At 42.9% G+C, this 26,500-nt stretch overlaps 1 protein-coding gene across 3 annotated transcripts in view; it reads left to right on the forward strand.

Moving 5' to 3' along the window:
• The first annotated feature begins 5,297 nt into the window (after positions 1-5,297).
• Positions 5,298-26,500, forward strand: part of braf (B-Raf proto-oncogene, serine/threonine kinase) — a 50,944-nt gene continuing 29,741 nt past the window's right edge. For 2 of the 3 annotated variants that reach the window (XM_084038500.1, XM_084038499.1), the window contains exons 1-3: positions 5,320-5,476; positions 24,074-24,175; positions 24,264-24,551. In XM_084038500.1, coding sequence (XP_083894626.1) covers positions 5,321-5,476; positions 24,074-24,175; positions 24,264-24,551 — 546 coding nt within the window. In that variant the 5' untranslated portion in view covers position 5,320. Of the gene's footprint in view, positions 5,477-24,073; positions 24,176-24,263; positions 24,552-26,500 lie in introns of all 3 variants that reach the window. The other variant, XM_084038501.1, reaches the window with a different exon arrangement.

The following is a 26,500-nucleotide window of genomic DNA, read 5'->3' on the forward strand; positions in this document are numbered from 1 at the left end:
TAAAATTCTTTCCTCCTCAAGCTTTTCTCCCAACCATCCTCTGCTACCAGATTTGTTGTGAAAAAAATAGTAAGCTTGAATATACGAGGAGAGTCTATGGGTTATATCAATAACAGCGCTTTATTAGCACAAATATCAGGAAAACATATTCCGGCAGTTATACGTGCACGGACCTAAAAGTGAACTCAACATAGGGTTGAATTTACTCAAAAGGCGCTTTACAACAGAGTGCGCAGTGTATTTCAAGAGACTCCGCATGAGTCTGATTGGCTCATTCTATAGATGCAGGCGGAGCGTAATTTTAGCATGCCGCGGCCTGGTTGGAGCGCTGGGTATCTCCACCCACACTGGCTCATACGGTCCATCCCTCCGGGTGCTGTCTTCTATGTATGTGTATGTATGTTGTCGAGATGCACATATATCATATACTCCCCCCCTGTGCGGATTCCGCTAAGGAATGTGTCCTATGTATATTGTTTGGCCCCTACCCCCGCTGCTCTCTCGCCTGTGCCTGTGGGTGTGTATGTGTGTGTAGTAATTTAAAACATGTGTGATTAGCTTATGTATTTACATTTTTCTCCACACCGCCACAAGCCATATGTAGAAGGAGATCTGGTGTGGCTTCAGAACCCCACGGAGGACCGTATGAAGCTTGCCCCTCACTGGAAGGGGCCATACAGGGTCCTGGCTGTGTTGGGCTCTCAGGGAGAACCTGGGCTCACGTATCATATTGCCGGTCCCTTTGACTCTGATGGACAGGGTCCATTATGACAGGCTGAAACCTTATACACTGCCGCTGATCCCTGGTTCTTCAAGTTGCCCTCCGGCTTTGCCTCTTCGGGTTTACTCGCGGCAGGAGGAACAAATAGACTATGGGCACGGGGCGACTGAAGAGCTTCCCGTTGCTGCTGGAACAGGGACTGCTCAGGTTTCGGGCACCGGGGTGCCACAACAGACTGTGTCCCGTTCAGGAAGAGCTGTGAGACAGCCAGTGCGTTTCAAGGACTTTGTTGGTTATGGTTAGCCAATGTGTTTCGATGTGTGGGCAGGGTGTCTAACACTATTTTGTATTGTTTATGTTTTGTGTGCGAATTCAGTCCGACATACTTTTCGTTGTTTGTTTTTGTTTTTTTGTCTATACCGAATGTAAAAAAAAAAAATCTAAAAGAAAAAAAAACTCTTCACGAATGTATCAACCGTTTCGGGACACTGCTCTGTTGTAATCAAGTCCCACACATTCCGGTTCGGACGTTGTTCACTCAGTTGTGGCACATGGTATGTCTGGATGCTATGGGTGTCAGCATTATTTCATGTACATTGCTTCATGTTTTGTGGGACTGGGCATGGGTATGTTTTTTTGTTTTTTTTCTCTTGTTATGGCAGTATGTTGCTGTGAATGGTTTCGTTATTATTAATTACACTTCTGTTATAGAAACGGGGACGATTCTTTGCGGAGGAGGGGAGATATGTAACCTACTTCCGGCCGAGTACTTTTAATTTGAAGGGACAGAACGGAAGTGTGAGTGGTCGGAATGTTGGCTAGGTTGTTCAAGGCTGAAGCGCTAGAAAAATAAAGTGCGACCCGTTCCGTGAATGGAGTTTCCCGTCTCTTTATTTTTATTATATCTAAGTATAGGCGCAATTACAACCGCTCGGTTACAGTATTTTAGCCTATAAAAGTTTTCGACCCATCCCGTAAAAGACACAATTTGTTACAGACTCCTCTGTCTGAACTGCTTTCCACCAGGGCCTTCAATGACTTTGCCTCCTTCTTCACAGAAAAAATCCCAAAAATTAGGCAAGCAGTCAGCGCCTCCACATCAGGTGCAGGACATGTTTTGTCCATGTGTCCACTCAAGGTCAATTCAGAAACCATGGCACAATTTCATGTGATTAACCATAAAACCTTGGAGGACATCATACAACATCTGAAATCCTCCTGCTGCCATAATATTCTGCCAACAGGCCTTTTCAAAAATGCATCAAACTGCATGGCCCCAGATCTTTTACAGATTGTAAACACGTCTCTTCTGTTAGGTGTCTTCCCACATGCCTTGAAAACTGCTGTTATCAAGCCTCTCTTAAAAAAGAACAATTTAGACACTTCACTAATGAACAATTATAGACCAATATCAAACCTCCCATTTCTGAGTAAAATCATTGAAAAAGTAGTTTTTAAGCAGCTGAACGACTTCATGGTAATGAACAACTGTTTGATGTCTTCCAGTCAGGAAGGAGACCACAGCATAGCACCGAGACAGCTGTTGTTAAGGTCTTCAATGACATCCACTTAAACGCGGACAATGGTAGAATTTCAGTCTTGGTATTACTGGATCTCAGTGCTGCATTCGACACAGTCGATCACAACATACTCCTAGACCATCTGGAAAACTGGGTGAGACTCTCTGGCACAGTATTAAAATGGTTTGAATCCTACTGATCCTTACTGGTTTGAAGGACAGGGACTACTTTGTGTCTATAGATAATTACACATCTGAGCGGGCACAAATTACATGTGGAGTTACCCAAGGCTCCATTCTGGGGCCTCTTCTGTTCAATATCTACATGCTTCCACTGGCTCAGATCATGGAAAACAACAAAATATGTTACCATAACTACGCAGACGATACACAAGTTTACATAACAATATCACCAGGGGACTATAGTCCAATACAAGTACTGATTAGATGCATTGAGCAAATCATTAATTGGATGGAGCAGAATTTTCTCAAATTAAAAAAAGATCAAATTGAAATCATTGATATGGGAGCCAAGGAAGAACGGTCAAAAGTTAGCACCCAGCTTCAAGCGGTAATGCTAAAAACCACAAACAAAGCCAGAAACTTAGGTGTAGTCATGGACTCAGACCTGAACTTAAACAGCCACATTAAATCAGTTACAAAGTCAGCCTACTATCACCTAACGAATAAATCAAGGATTCAATTAAATTCGATTCAATTTTATTTATAGTGTCATTGTCATGGTTTTGGTTTGGTTTGGATTTTGTGTTGCCTGTGTTTGTGTTTCTCTTTTTTCTTCCTTCAGTTTAGGTGTGTGGTGACAGGGGGCGGAGCTGACCCACTTCCAGGTTGGACACCTGCATCCAATTCCACCTTCATCAAGCTCCTCAGAAAGACTCCTTCACCAGTGCACCAGGCTGCCAGATTATTTTGTTCCATGCGGTAGATCACCACAGCCTCTCGTCTTGTAAGTCTTGCCTGTCCTGCCAGCGCCTTTCAGTAATTCCTCCGTTTTTGTTTCCCTGTTTTCATACAGCCACATTTGGAGTTCCACTGTGCCTTGGGTCAGCTCGTCCCCTGTCGCCACCACCTCTTCAGTTCTCGCCCCTCAGTTGGTGGTTGTTTTTGTTTGTACTTGGACTTACCTTTTTGTTGATAAACTCTTTTAGTTCATTACCTGCACCCCCGAGTCCGGCTCCAAACTCTGGTCCAAACCTCTCACCTGACAGTCATATCACAACAGAAGTCATCTCAGGACACTTAACACAATGAGCAGGACTAGAATACGCTCAAAAAAGGATTAAAGGACTTGTCTCAGCAAGATTTGGAAAAACTTGTCCATGCTTTTATCTTCAGCAGGCTCGACTACTGTAACAGTGTCTTTACAGGTCTCCCTAAAAAGTCGATCAGACAGCTGCAGTTAATTCAGAACGCTGCTGCTCGAGTCCTCGCTAAGACCAAAATACTGGATCATATTACTCTGGTCCTCAGATCTTTACACTGGGTTCCTGTCTGTCAAACAACTGATTTCAAAATACTACTGCTGGTTAAGCACTGAATGGTTTAGGACCAAAATACATTTCTGATCTTCTGCTGAACTACGAACCATCCAGACCTCTCAGATGGTCTGGGACAGGTCTGCTCTGTGTCCCCAGAGTCAGAACCAAACATGGAGAGGCAAGCCTTAAGTTTTTATGCACCACATATCTGGAACCAACTTCCAGAAAGCTGTAGGTCTGCTGCAAATCTCAGCTCTTTTAAATCAAGACTTTTCTGTTTGACGCTGCCTTTCAGTAAACAATACCATCTATGAACTTTTTATGCTGCACTGTCATTTCTATTCCTTGATATTCTTGTTTTTATTTATTTTAAATTCTTTGGAATTTTTGGAAAACAATTTTTTTTCTCCAATGCTTTTAATGTTTTATGTAAAGCACTTTGAATTGCCCTGTTGTTGAAAGCTGCAAAAAGTTGCCTTGCCTTAACTTGCCTAGAATATAACGAATGAATGTTAGAATAATAACGTTATGCGTTCATTTTCATTGTTTACTAATGTTTCTGTATTTGAATACATAGTCTAAGTAATGTTTTTATGTCTATATTAATCACATGATCATATGAGAGCCCATACAACAGTAATACATTTATGGTGGATAATTCATGGATTAATAACAACTTAATTGTGGTGTATTGTCTGTAGGCCTATACTATACCGAAGGCAAACTCTGGTGTAAGTGTTCGCTTAGCTGTAAACTGTCTGGGAAATGAAAAATGATGTGCAGGGACAGACATCTTTCAAATTTTCAAAATAAAATCAATGTGAGGAATATGTAGCGTGTCACAGAGCTCTTTCTACCTGCTGTCGAAAACAGTAAAATTACAACAACAACAACACGGTACACAGATGTTAATAACTATTTCATGTGGCATACCTTACTATAGTTAATCTCTTGGTTTATCTAGTGCTTGTTTTTTTAGCTGGAAAAGCATGACTGGTAAAGCAATGTATGATATATTAGCTTTGAAACCCTGTAGGATAAATAACAAACTAATATTGAGTTTTACCGTGAAGAATTTAGAGGAAAATTAAATGTGTTTATTACAGGATTAGCAAAGCTTTGTTAGTGGTTGTTTATTCAATCAAAACAAGTCTAATACAGCAGAGAGGAAGTGTACAATCAGCAAAAACAGCAGCGACTTTTATTGTGAAGAATACTGAAAACTATTCATACTATAGAAAACTACATTAAGTCCCCTTTTTAAGATGAGCTGTTTTATTTTTAATATTACCATGTGAGCCATAAAATGTTGCAGTTTCCATGATTTCTTGGGTCTATAACCTTAACTGGGGCCTATTATTATTATAATTATTAATAATAATAATAATACTAATAATAATAATACTAATAATAATAATAATATATTTATTGTCCACCAGGATAACATGATAATAATAATAATGAGAAGAAATTATTGTTTGTCCTGGGAGCCACGTCCTGTGTCTCTGTCTCCCCCTCCTGTCCTCAGCGCCAGCCTGCATTTCCCTCTTTTATTTTCCACTCGGTTTCTCACAGTTTAAAATGGCGGCGTTGAGCAGCGCCGAGTCCCCACCGCCCGTATTTAACGGAGACACAACGGAGCGGGAGCCGGGCAGGCAGCGGGGCCTGGAGGAGCTGGGTGCTGGTCTGGACTCCTCCTGCACGTCGGGGATCCCCGGAGGTCCACAGGATGAGGAGGTAAGCGCTACGGTGGCGGGGTAGCGGGGTCTAAGCTGGGCAGGGGACACGGGCTCCGAGCGGAGGTAATTGGATGTAAATCTCCAGGAAACACCGGCTGTAACATGGATCGTGGTGGCTGCAGTGCAGGGGACAAGACGGTGGACTGAATGTAGAAGTTTCATCCACAACCCGCGGCTACCACTGACCACAAACATGGGGAGGTTGATCGCGAAGGTTTTATTCGGCGGAGCCTGTGTTTATTTCGGGCCTGCTGCTTTATTCCATTCGCTCCTGGCTTCGTCTTCCAGGCTCGCTGCAGCTGTAGCCTGGTGCGCCTACAGCAGACACAGCGCTATTGACGCAATAAACACACGCAATTACTCTGCTGTCTAATGCACTCAATTTAATTCTAATGCGCCCAACATCTAATTTTCACCAATCCTTTACCCGAAAGGGTGGTGGTGGTGGTGGTGGTGGTGGTGGTGATGATGATGATGATGATGATGATGATGATGATGGTGGTGGTGGTGGTGATGATGAGGATGATGATGGTAGTGATGAGATGGTGATGGTGATGATCATGATGTTGATGATGATGGTTATCATGATGGTGATGATGATGGTTATCATGATGGTGATGATTGTGATGATTGTGATGATGATGGTTATCATGATGATGATTGTGATGATGATGGTTATCATGATGATGATGGCGATGATGAGATGGTGATGATGATGGTTATCATCATGATGATGAGATGGTGATGGTGATGAGATGGTGATGGTAATGATGATGATGAGATGGTGATGGTAATGATGATAATGAGATTGTGATGGTTATGATGATGATGATGACGGTGATGATGAGATGGTGATGATGATGGTTATCATTATGATGGTGATGATGGTTATCATGATGATGATGAGATGGTGATGGTTATGATGATGATGATGATGAGATGGTGATGGTTATGATGATGATGAGATGGTGATGATGATGGTTATCATGATGATGGTTGTGGTGGTGGGAATGATGATGGTGATGGTTGATGGTTGTCATGATGGTGAGGTGACAAAGATGATTGTGTTGATGATGATAGTGGTGGTGGTGATGTTGATGATAATGATGGTGAAGAAGATGGTGGTGATGTCGATGATAACGATGGTGAAGAAGATGGTGGTGATATTGATGATAATGATGGTGAAGAAGATGGTGATGTCGATGATAATGATGGTGATCTATTAGATGCAAGAGACGTCACTTTTTGTTGGCATGTTTTTCATTTGACTCAAACTGAGAACATTTTCTGGGATCTTGAAGAGGAATGTTTTTTTGTTGAGAGATAGACTGTGGTGATGATGAAGAGGAGATGGTGATGATGGTTGTGAAGAAGAAGAAAATGAGAAGGATTATTGTGATGATGGTGGTGGTGATGACGAGGATTATCGTGATGATGATATTGATGGTGGTGATGTTGATGATGATGATGATGATGATGATGATAATGATAATAATAAAAGTGGCACCCCAGTCTAAAAAGACTAGTGGAGATAACAAACCAGTTAGTGTTCACAAACACCACGCCCTGGCTGATAAGACCGCATGTGAAAATCAAACGCAAAATTCAAGTCCCATTTAAAAGTCCACAAAAAAGCAAAAAGGTTGCATGGAAATTGCAACAGACTGTGGTAAAACAACCCTGGGAGATGCTGGGAGTGGACTTGATGGGCCTCTTTCATAGGAGCTCCAAGGGAAACGTCTACCTGTTGGTTTTTGTGGACTACTACACCCATTGGGTGGAGCTATTTCCCCTACGAAAAGCCACAGCAGAGACCATATCAAGAATTCTCACCCAGGAAATGCTCACCAGATGGGGAGTTCCCAACTACATTCTGATGGACCAGGGAAGCCACCTGTGACAAATGGAGCCTAAAACAAAACATGACCTCAGCCTACCACCCACCAACTAACATGACCGAGAAAATAAACCATACATCAAAAACAATGATCGCCTTCTAGGAGAGACCCACAAACTCTGGTATTTAACACCTACCAGAGTACCGTATTTCTCTCAATTCTGCTGTCCACAAATCCACTGGAGTCACACCTGCAGAACTGGACCTCTAAGGTCCAGCAGATGCCCTGCTCCAGGCACAGGATGCCACACCAGACACCTCAAACTACAAAACAACCGACCAAGCTTAAGGACCTCACAGTATTTGCTCAGAGTAACCTCTTAAAAGTGGACAAAGACAAAAAATAATTTATGACAAAACTCACAGTGATCAGCAATGTTAAGGAAAAGATAGAGTTTGGCTCCGGTCGCACCCATTGTCCAAAGCAGAAAAATAATTTACTGAAAAACTGGCCCCAAAGTGGCTCGGTCCATACTGTATTGTAGATCAGGTGGGACTGGTCAACTATGATGTCATACTGGAGGACAGTGGAGAGAGGAGAAAGGTGGTGCATGTGTCACGCTTGAAGCCCTGTTATCCCTCAACAAAGGATTTGGATGAGTTGGAAAATAAACAACTCATGGACATTTTTAGAGAGGAAAGTGATGATGACGACTTTCTTGGCTTCTCTGCCCACTCACCGCCTGCCTCTGGAGCCAGATCCCTATTAACTGGCACAACGGACAGCGGCTGTTTACAGGGAAACAAATGTCTGTTTAATGGCAATGAGGAAAAAAAAGAGGAAGAACGTGAAAACGTATTGGTGCGCAGCTTTTTCTAAGACTCCTGATAAGGAGTCAAAAAGTCTGTAATTTTCAGATACTCGTTCTGCTGAAGCGGATTTATCACATTCTCCAACCCAGGACGCCAGAGTGCGACCATTATTGGCGCACATGGGACCAAAAATCAGTAAAGTGTGACAAAAATCTTTTCTTTTTTCAACATTTAGCTCAGTAGTTTTCAAACTGGGGAGCGAGTAGGCCACTATGATTCCCGTGATACGGAAGACGCTGACTGAATTGTGGAATTTGACAATGAAAATTGAATCAAATGTAAAACACATTTCGTTGAATTTATAAAAACCAGGGTTTCCCCGAAAACATTATAAGTGTTTGTCACTGCACCTAAGGCGAAAGAAAAGAAGAAAACACGTTGCTGAGAGTCTCTACCGTATTTTAGTGTAATTAAGGGCTTCATCCAGCATCTTTCCTCTCTGTCTGTTTCACCGAGGGGCGGGGCTGAGACACACACACACACACACACACACACACACACACACACACACACACACACACACACGTCGAAGACCTTGATTCTAACTTTTCTCTGAGTTTTGTCAATATAAGAATGACTCGACTTGCAAGAATCTGTGTGATGATCAGCTACAAACAGAATCTCACGAAGAATCACCAGGGTCTGAGCCAATCAGAAGCAGAGTGGTGGCGGGCTTTTGCCTCTGATTGGCTCTGACCCCGGTCCCTTCTTCACTGAATGTTTGTGGGAAAAATAAATCAGGCAGAGTGTAGAAGCCTTAATATACTATGTTAGTTCTGTAGTTATCCTGCTCCTCCATGAGCGACAAAACTGAAGAGACATGTTGTTTTTCTGTAAAAGTTAAAGGTAAAGTTGCTTTGTCCGTAAACACCACCTGTTTCCTCTCGCACTGTAAGATGGCGGTCCTGTCTCACCCAACTGCAAGCCGGTGTCGCGAAGTGGGCAGTCCGGTAGAGTTGGGCGGTATCCAAATTTTGATACCGTCAAACCTCCTCCCTATTTTACCGGCATTACCGTGACTAATTAAAAATTATGACGTAAGGCTCAGTCGAGGTCACCAAACTCATTAGAGTTTAGCTTCCCTGCCCGAGTCCGAGCCGAACCCGGCCAAAATTTCCCACCACTACCCTCGGGCTGGGTCGGGCCGGGCCTTTAAACAAGCGTTTGTGTTTGTTCGTTCTTTTTTTTTTTTTTTTTTTTCTATCATTGCATTTATGCCTAGCCTTCTCCCCTAATCTGCGGAGAGGGCTAGGCATAAACATTAAATATTGGTTATATGTTTAGCAGAGTAGGTCTACGTAAGAAATGTGTACAAAGTTACACAAAGTTAAAAAAAAAAAAAAAGATGCTACAAATACTGCGCACGCATCATTCATAACGGTTCTGCTCTGTGCAGCTAAATCAAAGAATAAAGGAGTTACGCTAAAGTGCAACATGGAACTTGGAGAAATAAAGGATAAATTAAAAACAGGACAATTAACGTTGAGCATCAGGAAAGTCCGAGGTACGGGATCATTTCAAGTGACTAGTGGGAGAAGGCGATAACATACGTGTCGGCTTTGTCCAGTCACATCCTAATCGCGGCACTAACGTAGCCTATAAAATAAAATACTGCCAAACTGCAGAAGTCGTGTTCTTCTTTGAGACCAGGTCACTCGGTGCGCGACTCGCCATCTTTCCTCTCTCTCTCTCTCTCTCTCTCTCTCTCTCTCTCTCTCCTATATGAGGGGATTGCATTTTTTTAATGACGGTATTGAAACGGTCAGTCGTAGTTTTAAGAACTAGAACCGTTTGATTTTGTCTCTGGTTCGCCACGGGCGGGCTAACATTATGCATTTATTTGAAAGGTTACGACCAGAGCCTGGCTGGGCTGCTTTGACTGTCAGAGCATCGTCGTTAAAAAAACTACCAGAAACACAACGGTACCAGGACAGGTGCGTGGTGGGCCCAGCAGCGCCCCTCCCCTCCCTGCAGTGTCTCAGCACCAGGCTGCCATAAACCGAAGCAGTGAGGAGTCAGACATGATACTAACATTAAACACTGCTTGTAATATCACCAAAGAAGAGCATTTTAAGTTTATTTTTAAACAATCAAGGTTATTGAGATTTAAATTAAGAAAAAACATTATTATTACATAAAAAACTTTACTCCTGTTAAATGACCAATGTATATGGGGAACGGCAAAGAAAATGTATAATAGGTGGATTATTGCGGTGCCATAAGGCACAGTGAAACATTGAGGGTTTTGTGCAATTGTAAAGGGTGCAAAGAATTGTGCAAATAACAAAGTGCAACAGCAAGGTAGTAAGACACTTATCTACTTATGGCAGAGCCGACAACTAGCGTCGCTACACGCTATTCTCCTCGGTGTGGAGAAGAATTTCAAAGGCAATCGGACGCATAGGCCCATTTTAAAAAGTTTATTTTATTTTTATTATTATTATTTTAATACGTTCTGCAGAGAAGGGAGACTAGTGTCGGACACAGTTTGGAATGAAAGGGAAAAAACATGACAGAGTAACACGGCGAATATCACTAGTGGGTTATTCCATGTCATTTCATCAAATTTCTGAAAATCTTCCCATCTGACCATCTCAGAATGTCCTGAAAAAAATCAAGTACAAAGACACACTTGTTAATAGGACAAATCCAAAATATTAGGTCTCTACTGTCAATAGTTTTCTCATGAAACATCATTGAATGAAGGGTAGTTTAAACGGTTTTTGGCATCATACTCTGAAAAGCCATTTTTAAATAGCAATATCTGGAAAACTATCTCACCTGTGGCCTTCAAATTTTCTACAGTGTATATCTGTTACTAATAGCCTCCAGACGTGGAATATCAGGGGTGTAGCTCAATGATAACCTAGTATGGTAGGTACTTAAAATGTAGCTTGTTGAAATAAAGTAGTACATTTTTGCAGATAAAAGACTTCTATCACATCTGCCTCTATCTCTGGTGTTAGCTTAAACATTCTACAAAATATGGTTTCTCTCAGATGATTAGTTTCACAGATATTAAGGCTCAAAAAAGGAAGTAAACACATCTTTGCCCAACTTCAGAGTCATTCCAAAAAAACTAAAGTATCAGGTCCAAACTTGCTTTTTTCGAAAGATCATATTCTTGTTAAAATCATATTAAAAAATCGGGAGGGTGTTTTGCCTCATTTTGTCGCAGTGATTTTTTAAAATCCTGATATTGGTGGGGTTTTTGTGGCCGTTTTTGGTACTGCATGTCTTAATATCCTACAAGTAAACATCACAGCAGGGCAATTCAATTGTGTTTTTTTACCATTTACCAAAGACTTACATGTGACTAAATGCTACTGATAAATTTAGCCTTTCGAAAACATTAAAATGTAGCACAGTTGTAGTTACAGAGGCAATAAGTCCTTGAATGTGAGTTAAACATGCTGAAAGGAGCTTTTAATGTCTTAAACCATGAACAAACAGCATAATATTGAAGACTGTACATTTTGTCATACTTTAAGTACAAACATTACACAACCAAATCAAATAATAATCTTAATTTGAGCATAAAGATTTTACATTACAGTAGAAAAGTCTCCAAAGTTTGATATTGAACAACAGTTCAGCATGTTTAACTCACATTCAAGGACTTATTGCCTCTGTAACTACAACTGTGCTACATTTTAATGTTTTCGTAAGGCTAAATTTATCAGTAGCATTTAGTCACATGTAAGTCTTTGGTAAATTGTAAAAAACACAATTAAATTGCCCTGCTGTGATGTTTACGAGTAGGCTGTTAGGACATGCAGTACCAAAACCGGCCACAAAAAAACCACCAATATCAGGATTTAAAAAAATCACTGCAACAAATTAAGGCAAAACGCCCTCCCAATTTTTTTATATGATTAACAAGAATATGATCTTTCAAAAAAAGTAAGTTTGGACCTGATACTTCAGTCTTTTGAAATATGACTCTGAAGTTGGGCAAAGATGTGTTTACGTCCATTTTTGAGCCTTAATATCTGTAAAACTAATCATCTAAGAGAAACCATATTTTGTAGAATGTTTAAGATAACACCAGAGATAGAGGCAGAAGTGATAGAAGTCTTTTATCTGCAAAAATGGGAGCTCAGCCACTCTTCAAATGTACTACTTTATTTCAACAAGCCACATTTTAAGTACCTACTAGGTTTTCATTGAGCTACACCCCTGATATGAAGGCCACAGGTGAGATAGTTTTCCAGATATTGCTGTTTAAAAATGGCTTTTCAGAGTACGATGCCAAAAACCGTCTATCACACACAAGGAGGGGGGAGGAGAGTTTTCAAATCAGAGGCACCTGAGAGTGACACACACAGAGAGAGAGAGAGAGAGAGAGAGAGAGAGTGAGACTGAGACTGAGAGAGAGAAGGGAGGTCAAACAAAGGAGAACAAAGAAGGTGGAAGCAGACCGAGTGAGAGAAGTGAGAAAAGAAGTGGAAGGAAAAGAATCCAGGACGGGAATCAAAACTAAAACAATCTGAGGAAACTGGAGATGGTTCGTTAAAAAGGATCGGATTAAAAGGAGAAGAGGATTGAGTTCCAGAGAACAGGCCGACAGCCTTAGGCCGGTTTGGAAGTCATCGAAACCCCACTCTCTGTCTGGATCAAACGTTGCACTCTCTCAGATAAGTCTGGGTTCCACCGCCCCCCCCCCAACTCAAGGCTCGGTTATGCTTCCGCGTAGTGATCACGCAATGGCCACACAGTTGCTGGGAGACCGTGATGGTTCTGCGTTGGGTTGAAATGCAATTCAAAGCCACACCGGTAAAGGGCGCTATGTTTTTTGTAAAGACTGACCGACTGACCGAGACTCTTGACGTACACTCAACAAAAATATAAACGCAACACTTTTATTTTTGCTCCCATTTTTCATGAGATAGACTGTGTGATAGTGAGCACTACTGCTTTGCTGAGATAATCCATCCCACCTCACAGGTGTGCCACATCAAGATGCTGATCTGACATCATGATTAGTGCACAGGTGTGCCTTAGACTGTCCACAATAAAAGGCCACCCTGAAATGTGCATTTTTTTTTTGCTTTATTGGGGGTCTGGGGACTCAGAACCAGTCAGTATCTGGTGTGACCACCATTTGCCTCATGCAGTGCAACACATCTTCTTCGCATAGAGTTTATCAGATTGTCAATTGTGGCCTGTGGAATGTTGGTCCACTCCTCTTCAATGGCTGTGCGAAGTTGCTGGATATTAGTGGGAACTGGTACACGCTGTCGTATACGCCGGTCAAGCACATCCCAAACATGCTCAATGGGTGACATGTCCGGTGAGTATGCTGGCCATGCAAGAACTGGGACATTTTCAGCTTCCAAGAATTGTGTACAGATCCTTGCAACATGGGGCCGTGCATTATCTTGCTGAAACATGAGGTGATGTTCATGGATGTATGGCACAACAATGGGCCTCAGGATCTCATCACGGTATCTCTGTGCATTCAAAATGCCATCAATAAAATGCACGTGTTCTTCGTCCATAACAGATGCCTGGCCATACCATAACCCCACCACCACCATGGGCCACTCGATCCACAACATTGACATGAGCAAAGCGCTCACCCACACGACGCCACACACGCTGTCTGCCATCTGCCCTGAACAATGTAAACCGAGATTCATCCGTGAAGAGAACACCTCTCCAACGTGCCAGACGCCATCGAATGTGAGCATTTGCCCACTCAAGTCTGTTACGGCGACGAGCTGTCAGGTCAAGACCCCGATGAGGACGACGAGCATGCAGTTGAGCTTCCCTGAGACGGTTTCTGACAGTTTGTGCAGAAATTGTTTGGTTATGCAAACCAATTGTTTCAGCAGCTGTCTGAGTGGCTGGTCTCAGACGATCTTGGAGGTGAACCTGCTGGATGTGGAGGTCCTGGGCTGGTGTGGTTACACGTGGTCTGCGGTTGTGAGGCCGGTTGGATGTACTGCCATATTCTCTGAAACGCCTTTGGAGACGGCTTATGGTGGAGAAATGAACATTCAATGCACGAGCAACAGATCTGGTAGACATTCCTGCTGTCAGCATGCCAATTGCACGCTCCCTCAATGCTTGTGGCATCTGTGGCATTTTGCTGTGAGACAAAACTGCACATTTCAGAGTGGCCTTTTATTGTGGGCAGTATAAGGTACACCTGTGCACTAGGGGTGTAAATCTCTGGTTTCATCACGATACGATATTAAATCGATTCATTGGACAACGATACGATATTTGCCGATATCAAAAGTCTGCCGCGATACGAATTCGATTCAGTGGCCTGCGATCGATATGAGACGATATCATATGCCCATTTAACACAACCTGTTTCATTCACATCAAAAAATCACAAAAACGTAATTATAATTTAAACATTTTATTGCTTTGCTCTTCCAGATGTTAAACAAAAACCATACATTTGGGAGCTTTGGGAGGTTTTTCTTCAAAAAATAAAACAAACTTAACTTAAGAGCCTGTAATAGCTTTCAGAACAATTGAATTTCTTTCAGAACAAATGTATTAGAAACCATTTCACCATAACAATCAATAATATAATAATCAAATATGTCCTCCAGTGTCCTTTGGGAGGTTTTTCTTAAAAAAAAACCAACTGGTCAACATGCTCTGCAGACAAAACACTGCGTTCAGAGCGGACAATGTCTCCAGCAGTGCTGAAAACACGTTCTGAAGGTACACTAGTACCAGGAATGCACAGGTAGGTTTTGGCAAGGTTTGCCAGGAGGGGAAACTCAGTCTGATGTGTTTTCCACCACTCCAACACATTACCTTCCAGGGGCAAAGGGTCAGTGTCTTTATACTTTGCAACTTCTGCATGGACTAGGTCTCTGGAGGTCTTCTGCCTTGGGTCAGCAGTGCCGAACGCATCGCCAAAGAGGTCCTGAAATGCGTTTGACTTTTTGGGAGCTGGAAAATATTCTAAAATGACACAGAACAGAAGACTCAATTAATTCAGAAGAAATCCATTTTTAATGCACTCCAAACACTTAGATAAACTCATTCATTCACTAAGTCAATAACACTTTCCACAAGCAGGAAAAACACACACACCTTGTTCTTGAGCCTGGGATGTCTCAAGGGTTGGCTCCAAGTCAGGCTCATCATCAGTTTGGTCAGCAGATGAGGGAGGAGGTATGTTCTCCTCGACCTTTGTCAAAGTGTCATCCTGTAGATGATCATGATCACACACACACACAATTAAATGGAAAGCATTTTAACAATAAGAAAAGGTAAGATTTATGAATATATTTAAGTGTATCATCTAAACATAACTATAATAGACAAAAAATATTAGCTTACTTTCTGGTCCCACAGCTCTGAAGCCTCATATGTGATGCTCTGGAAGGCCGCTTCTTTCTCCTCCTCACTTAGAAAGGGCAGAGTCTTGAATCTTGCATCCAAAGCAGATGCAATGTGGAGGACCTGCTGCACATCCTGGTAGCGCTGCGATAGCTCTCTGGACATAGTTTCCTTCATCTCGCCTACTAAAGCAGAGTCTTCTTCTGTGATAAGGTAATGCACCAGCAACTTTGCTCTGAGTGGAGCAATGACCGACAAGTGGGTTGTTTCTCTTCACACATTATTGTGGTGGCGGTTCTGACTTGTCCGAGGAGCTTTACAATGTCTTCTGCAGCAGTGATGTCACTTTCACTGAGTGTGTGAATGTCATTCACACCTTTCCTTATTTTCCTGTCCAGGAGTGAAGCACAAACGGCAGCCTGCTGCTCCAAAAATCGCTCGAGCATATCAAATGAGCTATTCCAGCGTGTGCTCACGTCTTGTTTAAGCTTGTGTACGGGGATTCCAAGCAACTTTTGCTTCTCTTTTAAAACTGCCGTTGCTACCGTGCTCCGGTGAAAAAACGTGACGATTCGTCTCACTCTGCCCAAAAGACGAGTTGCACCCGCACATTTCAGGCCTCTCTGTGTGGCCAAATTAATTGTATGCCCGAAGCACTTGATGTGAGGTGTCATTTTTGCCTCTGCTCCGGCTACCGTCATATTGCTGGCATTATCTGTGACAAGTGCGGGATTTTTGTCGCAAATATTCCACTCTTCACATGCCTCTCTCAAAACTGCCGCAAGATTTGCACCCGTGTGCGAGTCGTTCAAAACACGAGTCTGAAGAACAAAATTCTTCATCTGCCAGTCAGCGTCAATATGGTGGCTGGTCACGGTTACGTACGCTTCTGTTGTACAGGACGTCCAGCCATCTGTAGTCAGAGCTACTCGTTTTGCTTTCATCAATTCACGTTTAACGTTGTCTTTAGCTTCATTGTATAGCTTCGGTATGCAAGTTTCACTGAAAAACTGTCTGGATGGGATTGTATATTTTGGCTCCAGAGTATGAAGTAGCTCACGAAAGCCGGCGTTCTCGACAACACAGTACGGCCTCATGTCTTTGCAAATGAAATTTGAAATGGCAGCTGTGATACTCATCGCTCTTTTGGAGTTGTGGTTCAGTTTTTGTGGGAAAAAACTGCTCAGGGCTGGTGTGGCCGAGCTGCCGTGGGACACATCGACGATGTTGCCGCATGCTTCATGGGGGTCAATGCCGTGTTTCTTTTTGAGGTGCCCGGACAGGTTAGTTGTATTTCCCGAATATTTAATGGCGGATTGGCACTTTTTGCATATAGCATGCGTTTTGTCCGTTGACCCGTCTTTTTTCAGAAATCCGAAATATTTCCACACCGCTGACTTGTATCCGAGAGGGGATACAATAGCCTCGGCATCATCTTGGCTGTTAGTAGGATTAGCCGTGCTGTTGCTGCTAGAAGCCAAACTAGAAACCCTCCCAATCAAACATGTCCTCTTCGCGCTCATGATTGCCTCGTTTAACAGGTTGACGCAGTAACGCACATGAGCGGCTTGGCGCGCTTGGCCGGAAACAGTGTCACAAACACCCGCGCAAGGAGATTGTCAAAATAAAAGCGTATAATACGATATGCATCGATGTTTGAGCGTTGCATCGATGCATTTGGATCGTTCGCCAATGTATCGATATATCGATGTAGATCGATGTATCGTTACACCCCTACTGTGCACTAATCATGATGTCAGATCAGCATCTTGATGTGGCACACCTGTGAGGTGGGATGGATTATCTCAGCAAAGCAGAAGTGCTCACTATCACACATTTAGACAGATTTGTGAACAATGTTTGAGAGAAATGGTAATATTGTGTATCTGGAATGAATTTTAGATCTTTCTCATGAAAAATGGGAGCAAAAACAAAAGTGTTGCGTTTATATTTTTGTTGAGTGTATATCGTCGTTAGCCTCGTTATAGCCTATTTGTTTACCTTCCGGCTTTAAACATCCACAATTTTTCAGAACTTGGTGTTTTATTTCTTTGTGCAAAAGCGACAAGGTGCAAACAATAAAACAAGGTGCAAACAATAAAAGTAGCCTATTAAAAGTTTAAATGGCGATGTTTATGAGTGGAAACCGGAAAAGCGGTCTCCAGCGGATGTAGTTAGCGGACCAATCACATCAAATGCCGCTGCGTTGGTGTTGCGTTGGTGTTGTGTCGCCTCGACGCGCGTCTAGGATTTTTAGGAGGTGCACGTCATGCCCTTGCGTTGGACGTAAGGGGGGTCCGCAAGGACGTAAGGGGTCCGCAAGCCCCCTTGTGTTGTGTCAACGCGGAAGCATAACTTGGGCTTCACTCTTCAGGCTTTTCAGCCGGCTGCCCAGTTCACCTGCTCTTTCTCCCATTCCAACCCACCCACTCACTCACACCTTCCCACACTCTCCCCTCCTGATCGACATTCTCCTTCATTCATTCATGCTCACACACTCACATACAACAAATGAACTGAACTGAACTGGACTCTTCCCCCCTTCAGAAGGAAGAACTGGGCCCGGTTTCCCGAAGCCTTCTTAAAGCCTTCTTAACCCTACGTCATTCGTAACCCCTACTTAGAGTTCCTACTTAACATTTCGCGTGTTTCCCGAAACGTTCTTTGCTCCGAATCTCTTTCGTACGTCATACGTTGGTAAGGGTGGTCTGGAGTACTCTTAAAGCCTTCTTAGCTCTACCATTGTGATGTTTCAGCTCCTGACGCTAGTCGCCGCCACTGTACAGTAATCCAGAAATCCCCGTTGCGCATGGAACTGCACATTGCCAGTGTTGTGTTTCACCAGTGGTTTTAAGTCCTTCATGAAAAAAATAAAAATAAAATGCGCATGCATTTCATCACAAGGCTAAGCTTGACCTCAACCTCAGAAGTAGCCTAGGTATATTACAGTGTCATTTAATGAGCCCATTAGGCCTAGTCAATGTCGAGGCATGCACAATCCTGCAAGCAATTTGGGAAATTGGCACATCGTCAAACAATTAAAAAATGTCATAAATGGACACCGGTGACGCTTGTGAACGGTGGAAAAACTATGGCAGCGATACAACGCATCCTCGTGCTGAACCAAAGACGTCGCCGTCCTCGGAGCCGTTGGAATACATAATTTCATAAGGATCAACTTCAATCCCATGGATATATTGACCGACGCGGCTATATTGCATAAGTTTTGACTACAACGGCAACAAATGTAATTAAGGATGTAATTGGCTCAATCTCCTCCGCTGTTTCTATATTTATTATATCTGTTTTTAAATCAGTATAGGCTATGGTAGTATTTTCGACCATGGTTAAATAAATGTTTAGGCCTAGAAGGATTTCTAGCAATGTTTTATTCGCAAACACTGCAATAGCCTACATTTTATAATATAGTGCTGTCATGCACCTGCGCATGAAATGGAAAATCGAACTCTGAGCAATCGATTTCAGCACTTTCTTTCTGGACAGCGCCGTGTACGAACGACGTAAGGAGTGTTTCTTAAGAAGACTCCTAAGAGACCGTTCGGGAACCACGACTATAGAGGTAAACAACTTTGGTAAGTCATAACGTAGGAGTCTTCGTAGCGCGCTAAGAGTGGACTTTATCGGGAAACCGGGCCCTGAACTCTAAACCTGAATACACACACACATTACATTCTCCCCTCCCCCCATTCACACTGCACACTCAACCAGTTATTGACATTTTGAATTGTTTTGAGATATTTATTTATCATGGTGTTTGACTTCAGCCTTTGTTTAACAACTATATTACTTTAAGTATGAACTGATCTTGAATTTGAGTATTTTTGTTTAACTTAACCTTATTTGATCCTGTTTTTGGTTGTTCTTGTAGTGAGACAATTAGCCGGGACACTTTATCAACTCTCCTACGCTCTATATCATTTAAACCATTTAAGTTATCTTTTTCGACAGTGTGATTTATATCCTGTCTGGCGCCCAACGTTTATATTTTGCCTGTTAGGAGAGGCGTCTCTGCTACACTGGAAAGACAACTTCATGTTCCTTCCACCACTTGAGTGGATCAGTGTCACTCTCCACACTTGCTGACTGCAAGTAACTTGACAGTTCATTTTCAATAGCCCCCCTCTTGGTTGGAGCAGTGGTGGTGGCTATGCGCTGCTTGAAGAAGCTTGCCAGTGTCTTCTCAGCTAACAATGCTGGTCTTTTTGATTGCAAAGCTCACTGTTACCCTCTTCACATGCCAGGATACTTTCATTAAAAAGGTGCAGCACAGGTTTCACATATGATAGAGTGACGTATTCCTCTCCTGACAATGCATCGGTAAATTCCTGGAGAGGTTTCAGGACCTTTTGGACTGCTTCTAGGACATCTAAGTCCTGCCAGGTAAGGATAAGGTGCCAGGTCTTTTTCTCACCAGACAGGACTTTGGCCAGTGCGCCTTCCTGCTCCAGGACTCTCTCGATCATCTGCTGCCTTGATCCCCAGCGTGTGGCAGACTTGGTTATGAGTTGGTGACTTGGCAGACCCAGCTGAATCTGGACTTCAGCAAGCTGTCTCCTTTACTTCCAGCTGTACGAAAAACAGCTTACAATTCTCTTGCACAGAGAAATGGCCCGGGCGACGCGCTTGTCATTCAAGCCATGTCCTGTCAAAATCATAAAATACTATTAATCAAATGGGCTTATGCGAGAAATTTGACTCTGGTTTCACTTTAACACGTCCATACAACTAAGTGCTTTACAAAATAAAGCTTTAGTAATACTGTACATTAATATTATTTTCTCGTTTCATATTTTTTTTAATCAACACCAGTCCTAATCATAAATATCAAAGATTAGCCTATATTCAGTTATTTTCTGAATTTTAATCCTTTAAGTGATTTTGATGTATTATTTTTGTATTTATAAATGATGACTATACTGTATGTGCATTTACTCATGTTTTGTTCTTGTTGTTCTTATTATTTATGCTATATTTTAATGCTACTTCATATTTCTACTCCACAATGTTTAGGCCTACGTGTCAACATTAGTCTCTAGTTACTTTGCAGTTTGCTCTTTCAATCCAGAGAAAACTATCTAGCTATAATAGCTATATGTTACCTTGATGATATCAACAGGCTAACCAGCATTTTAAAGTCATAATTATCTCACCTTTACCAGCTGTAACATTAAAGTGGTGAACACATCAATGCATCACTAATTCTTATCCAATAATCTAATAAATATGGTTCTGAAATCTACCTGTAGGCCAATTGTAAGTGTTTTTACTTTTAGCACTTTAAGTTATTAATTTATTTAACCTCTATTTAACAATACATTTTTTTAACGGAGACCTGGCCAAGACAGCAGCATAAAACACAAAGTTGCAGACAGACACACAAAGGAAAATGAGGAAAAACTAACATTTTAATGTTTTTGTTGAAGGGAAAATATACTCCATTGCACTCACCAATAGCCAAGTGTAGTCTGTGACCGAAGCACTGCATCCTCAGCTACTTGTTCAGCTCAACCGCTTTGACAATGTTGCTCCCCGATGTTGCTCCCGTTGTTGGTTGTTATAGCAACCAGATGCTTTTCTTGAAGTTTCCAGCTTGCAATTGTGTCCTGCAGGGCCTCAGCTATATGTTCACCGGTGTGATCCTGGGGAAAATAACTTGTTTGGAAACAAGCTGTTTTCCAGTCTTGCATGAAGTGAACTGTCACGCTCATGTAAGGCTCACACGTTCTGCTTGACCACATATCGCTGGTCAACGCAAAATGGGTGACTTTAGCAAGGCGGTCTGCAAGGCTGTCTGACTGTCCATGTTTGTTGAAGAGTGCCGGAGTGTGTGTTCCGGCCCCTTCCCCCTCTGCATGAAAGAGGATGGGCGGGGCGTGGGAAACAGAGCAGAGAGCTCCGATCAGTGGCTTGCCTGAAGCAAGTATTACAGCGCAAATTTGAACTATATCAATATATATGATATGGTCTAATTCCATATCTCATTTAAAAATATATCGATATATCTTAAATATCGATATATCGCCCAGCCCTAGTGAGCACACATCCCTGAGGAGCACCAGTGCTGACTGCCCGGGTGCTGGATGTGGTTTTTCCCTAGCCTCACCTGCTGCCTCCTGTCTGTCAGGAAGTTTGTGATCCACTGAAAGGTGGAGGGGGGCACAGTGAGCTGCGTGAGTTTGGAGAGGAGTTCAGGGCTGATCTTCACACAGGTCCATGTGAGGGTGGTGGCCAGCTGTTCAGCGCAGACTTTCAGTTGGTTTACTGTAGTTGGTGATGTTCTCAAGGCCTCTCTACACTGACACTGGATGTCCTCTTGTGTGTTTCTGGCCTGGTTGTACAGGATCCTGTCCTCCCTTCTGCAGGCCTCCTCCCTGGCGACGTAGCTGCCTGAGTTTTGCTGTAAACCAGGGCTTATTGTTGTTAAAGGTGGGCACACACATTTCCTCACAGAAACTGATGTATGACCACAGGTGTTGCAGATTTTAATTTCTGCCTGTAGGTTTAGAGAAGATGAACCAGACAAAGAGTCCCGAAGCTGCACAGGGAACAGAGCGATCAGCATCATTTAATTGAATTGAATTCAATTTTATTTATAGTGTCATATCAAAACGGAAGTCATCTCAGGACACTTAACACATTGAGCAGGACTAGAATACACTCATGATTTCCAGAGTCACATACAATTTCAAAGTCCCAACATCACCCAGGGGGAAGCGTTACAGCGACAGTGGTGAGAAAAAACTGCCTTAATAGGCTTTTAGGCAGAAATCTCGTGCAGCCCAGGCCCTTGGGTTCCAACTGCATTTGGTGTTGGTAGTAGTATAGTACCTGAGTATTAGCAGTAGTGGTGGTATTAACAGAAGAGATAGTATCAACAGTAGTAGTCCGTGGCAGCAGGCACAGCCACGCCGAGATGGATCCATCCCAACCACGTCGCCGTAGACCAAAAAGCAGGAGTAGTTGAGCAGTCACACAGTGGGCAGGTGCTACAATGTGGTGTTTCCAGCATCAGGCCAGTTAGCAGTCTGCATCGGTCAGGACCTCAGCGGACTCTGCTGGACCAGAAAGCATAGCCAGACTGCCGGGAGTAATCAAGTTATTAACAGTAGAGATGCCGATTTTAATCAGTATCTTTAATCAATAGTCAGCTGCCTTAAAAATACTGGCGGTAAGAGTCAAACAAGACCACACGTATTGGTGCAGTCCAGATCAGGTTCCACCACGGTCCAGGGAGACCTGCTAGGCCAGAAAGCACAGGGACTCCGGGGGAACATACTATATAAATAAATCCCCCGGCAGTCTAGGCCTATAGCAGCTTAACTAAGAGCTGGTTCAAGGCAAACCAGCCCTAACTATAAGCGTTGGCAAAGAGAGAAGTAGCTGAGGTTTACTCTGCTAATATCCCCCAGGATGATGAGAAGGGAGTCTGGATGTGGTTGCTCCATATTGGTGATGGTCAGCAGGTGTTGCCGTGCCTTAGAGGCCTGAGGTTGGATATAAACACCAACCAGTATGGAGGAGGAAACTCCGGCGGTAAAAATGGTTTGCAGTTGATTTAAATCGTCTCTATGTGAGGAGAACATAATTTATTTGACACTGTGACATCGGTACACCAACCTTCGTTTATCTAGAAATATCCCACCTCCCCTCTTTTCCCATTAACTCCGTAACAAGGTCCGCTCGGTGGAGTTGGAAGCCAGACAGAGTAATAAACTGTCAGGGATGGGCTCGCCAACCCATGATTCAATGAAACACAGCGCAGCAGATCCTGAAAAATCCCTGTTTGTTCTGTTGATGAGGAGCAGTTCAGCCATTTTGGTGGAGAGAGAGCAGACATTCACCAGATGGGTGATGGAGCGGAGACTGGAGAAAAAGTTGTGGAATAAGCTGTGGAACATTCAGCAGTTCTTCCCTGGTGAATGGGATGTCTAAGGGTGAACTGAAGACCACAATAATAAACAAAAACATGACAAACACAATGGAGAGCATCACAGAGGCAGAGTGATAGCAGGTCATGGTCTAGTATGGATCAGTCTTTCTCAAACTTTTTTCAATAACGTATCCCTTAGTAATTTTTCGGCAAAGATCAGCAAAGACTAACGTTCAAACTTGATTAACAAAATAATTTTGTACATTTTCTTTGTTTTCCCTTTTGTACCTAATACGACCCAAACTACACTAAACCGTGAATGTTTTGTACTGTTACATCTTGACAATGGATGTATGTGGACATGTAGTATGAAGCATGCTGAGGTCTGGAATCTAGAAAGCCACTTTATAATTGCAGTTACACTGACCATTTAGCTCCAAAAATACATTAAAATACAATCATTTATTTCCTGAATAGATGTTTTATGCAATTAACTGATATGTAACGCATAACATCATTTTCCACTTCTTTTGTCCACATCCCTTTTAGTTCTGTCTGTTTTTAATAGGCCTACATTTTCCAATTCAGCCAAATTGGTTTCCCTATCAGGCTAGTAAGAACTCTTGATGCCCTGCTAAAGGATGTCCATTTGTTAATATTGTTTCTTTGTTTCACCAAAGATCTGGAATATCAAACAGATGATAAAGTTGACACAAGAACACTTAGAGGCCCTTCTGGACAAGTTTGGAGGAGAACACAACCCTCCTTCCATATACCTAGAGGTAAGAGAGCTTTGGCTTGAATGAATGCAGTGTTGTGAGAGTCTCTGATGTAAAGAAGCTGTAGATTGAGTGGTGTGTCATCTGTCAGGCCTATGAGGAGTACACCAGTAAACTGGATGCCCTGCAGCAGAGGGAGCAGCAGCTGCTGGAGGCAATGGGCAACGGCACAGACTTCTCCTGCTCTCCTTCTCCCATGCCTGGCCTTCTGGAGGTGAACATTGACGATTGTGGGGTTGCAGGGGGGGCTCAGGCCTTCCCCTCAGCTCCCAACACTTTGGCTGTCCTGCAGACGCCCACTGATGCAGGTCGAGGAAATCCTCGCTCCCCCCAGAAGCCCATCGTCAGGGTCTTCCTGCCCAACAAACAGAGAACAGTGGTAAGACTGATGTCCTTTCTGACAATACCTATTTACTGAACATAATCTTAAGAATATGGATTAAATTTGCCAAAACCAAACACACATGACAAAATTAAGCATCCCTGTGGTTTACTTTCCATATTCTAAGAGAAATCAGCTCCAAGTAGCCAAAGAAACTTAAAGAAAGTTCTAGATCAGATTCCCACAATGTGACTTCAGCTTCAACCCACCTTTATTGGAAATACGGCAGGTGAAAATATACCAGAACTTCCCATAGAGGCTGTTGTAAAGTGTTTCCTACAGCCGCATAGGGAGCACAGACCAACTACTATGGGAAATTGTTTTACAGAGTAAAAAGGAAGTGTTGATTACCATAATGTTTTGGACTTTTGGGACACTCAGATGCTGCTCAGAGTTTTGGAGATGAGCAACCCTGCACAGGTTGACATTATTTTCCTAAGCTGTGTTCCTGGTAGTTCTTGGTCATTTTAGTTCCGGGACTACTTTTAAAGAAACTTAAAGGTTCCTTCACTACATTTTGTCTATGTTGTTTATGTCTATGGTTGTCTTAAGACATGTGTAAATTGGTCAAATCTTAATCTGCTGAGAAATGGACAAGAGACAAGGGCAGCTGGTGGTCACAGGGTTAAAAAAACATGTTGGATAAAAACAAACATTAGGTTTAGTTTCGCTGCAACAAAGAGCGCTCCGGCGCTGTTTGAGAGGGGGTAATTTTGACTGCTGCACTGCCAAACAGCATGCTTGTATTAGCTCTTCAGCAGACACCATTATGAACAGGTCAGATGATGAAGTTTTAGAAACTGGAGGAGACTATGATGACGAAGAAATTGTGCCAAGGAGAGGAGCGGGTACTTTTTCAAGGTTTTTTGGTTTTAAAAAGGCAAATGTGGACCAAACAACAATATATTGCAAATGTTGTCAGGCTAAAGTTGTTGCTAGAGGAGGCAACACTAGCAATTTGCTCCACCACCTAAACCATGAAAGCATGTCACGGAATACCAAGAATGTACACTTTATTGCCAAAAGTATTCACTCACCCATCTAAATAATATAAATCAGGTGTTCCAAGCACTTCCATGACCACAGGTGTATAAAAGCAAGCACAGAGGCATGCAGACTGTTTCTACAAACATGTGTGAAAGAATGGGTCGCTCTCAGGAGCTCAGTGAATTCCAGCGTGGTACTGTGATAGGATGCCACCTGTGCAACAAGTCCAGTCGTAAAATGTCCTCACTCCTAAATATTCCACAGTCAACTGTCAGTGGGATTATAACAAAGTGGAAGTGATTGGGAATGACAGCAACTCAGCCAAGAAGTGGTAGACCACATAAAATGACGGAGCGGAGGTCAGTGGATGCTGAGGCACATAGTGCACAGAGGTCACCAACATTCTGTCAATCGCTACAGACCTCCAAACTTCATGTGGCCTTCAGATTAGCTCAAGAACAGTGTAGAGAGCGTCATGGAATGGGTTTCCATGGCAATCAGCTGCATCCAAGCCATACATCAGCAAGTGCAATGCAAAGCGTCGGATGCAGTGGTGTAAAGCACGCCGCCACTGGACTCTAGAGCAGTGGAGACGCGTTCTCTGGAGTGACCAATCACGCTTCTCCATCTGGCAATCTGATGGGCGAGTCTGGGTTTGGTGGTTGCCAGGACAACGGTACTTGTCTGACTGCATTGTGCCATGTGTAAAGTTTGGTGGAGGGGGATTATGGTGTGGGGGTGTTATTCAGGAGCTGGGCTTCGCCCCTTAGTTCCAGTGAAAGGAACTCTGCTTCAGCATACCAAGAGATGTTGGACAATTCCATGCTCCCAACTTTGTGGAACAGTCTGGGGGTTGTCCCTTCCTGTTCCAACATGACTGTGCACCAGTGCACAAAGCAAGGTCCATAAAGACTAGGGATGCAACGATACAGTTAGCCCACAGTTCAATACGTACCTTG

Source organism: Eutrigla gurnardus (genome assembly GCF_963514095.1).
Source record: "Eutrigla gurnardus genome assembly, chromosome: 21".
Lineage (NCBI taxonomy): Eukaryota > Metazoa > Chordata > Actinopteri > Perciformes > Triglidae > Eutrigla > Eutrigla gurnardus.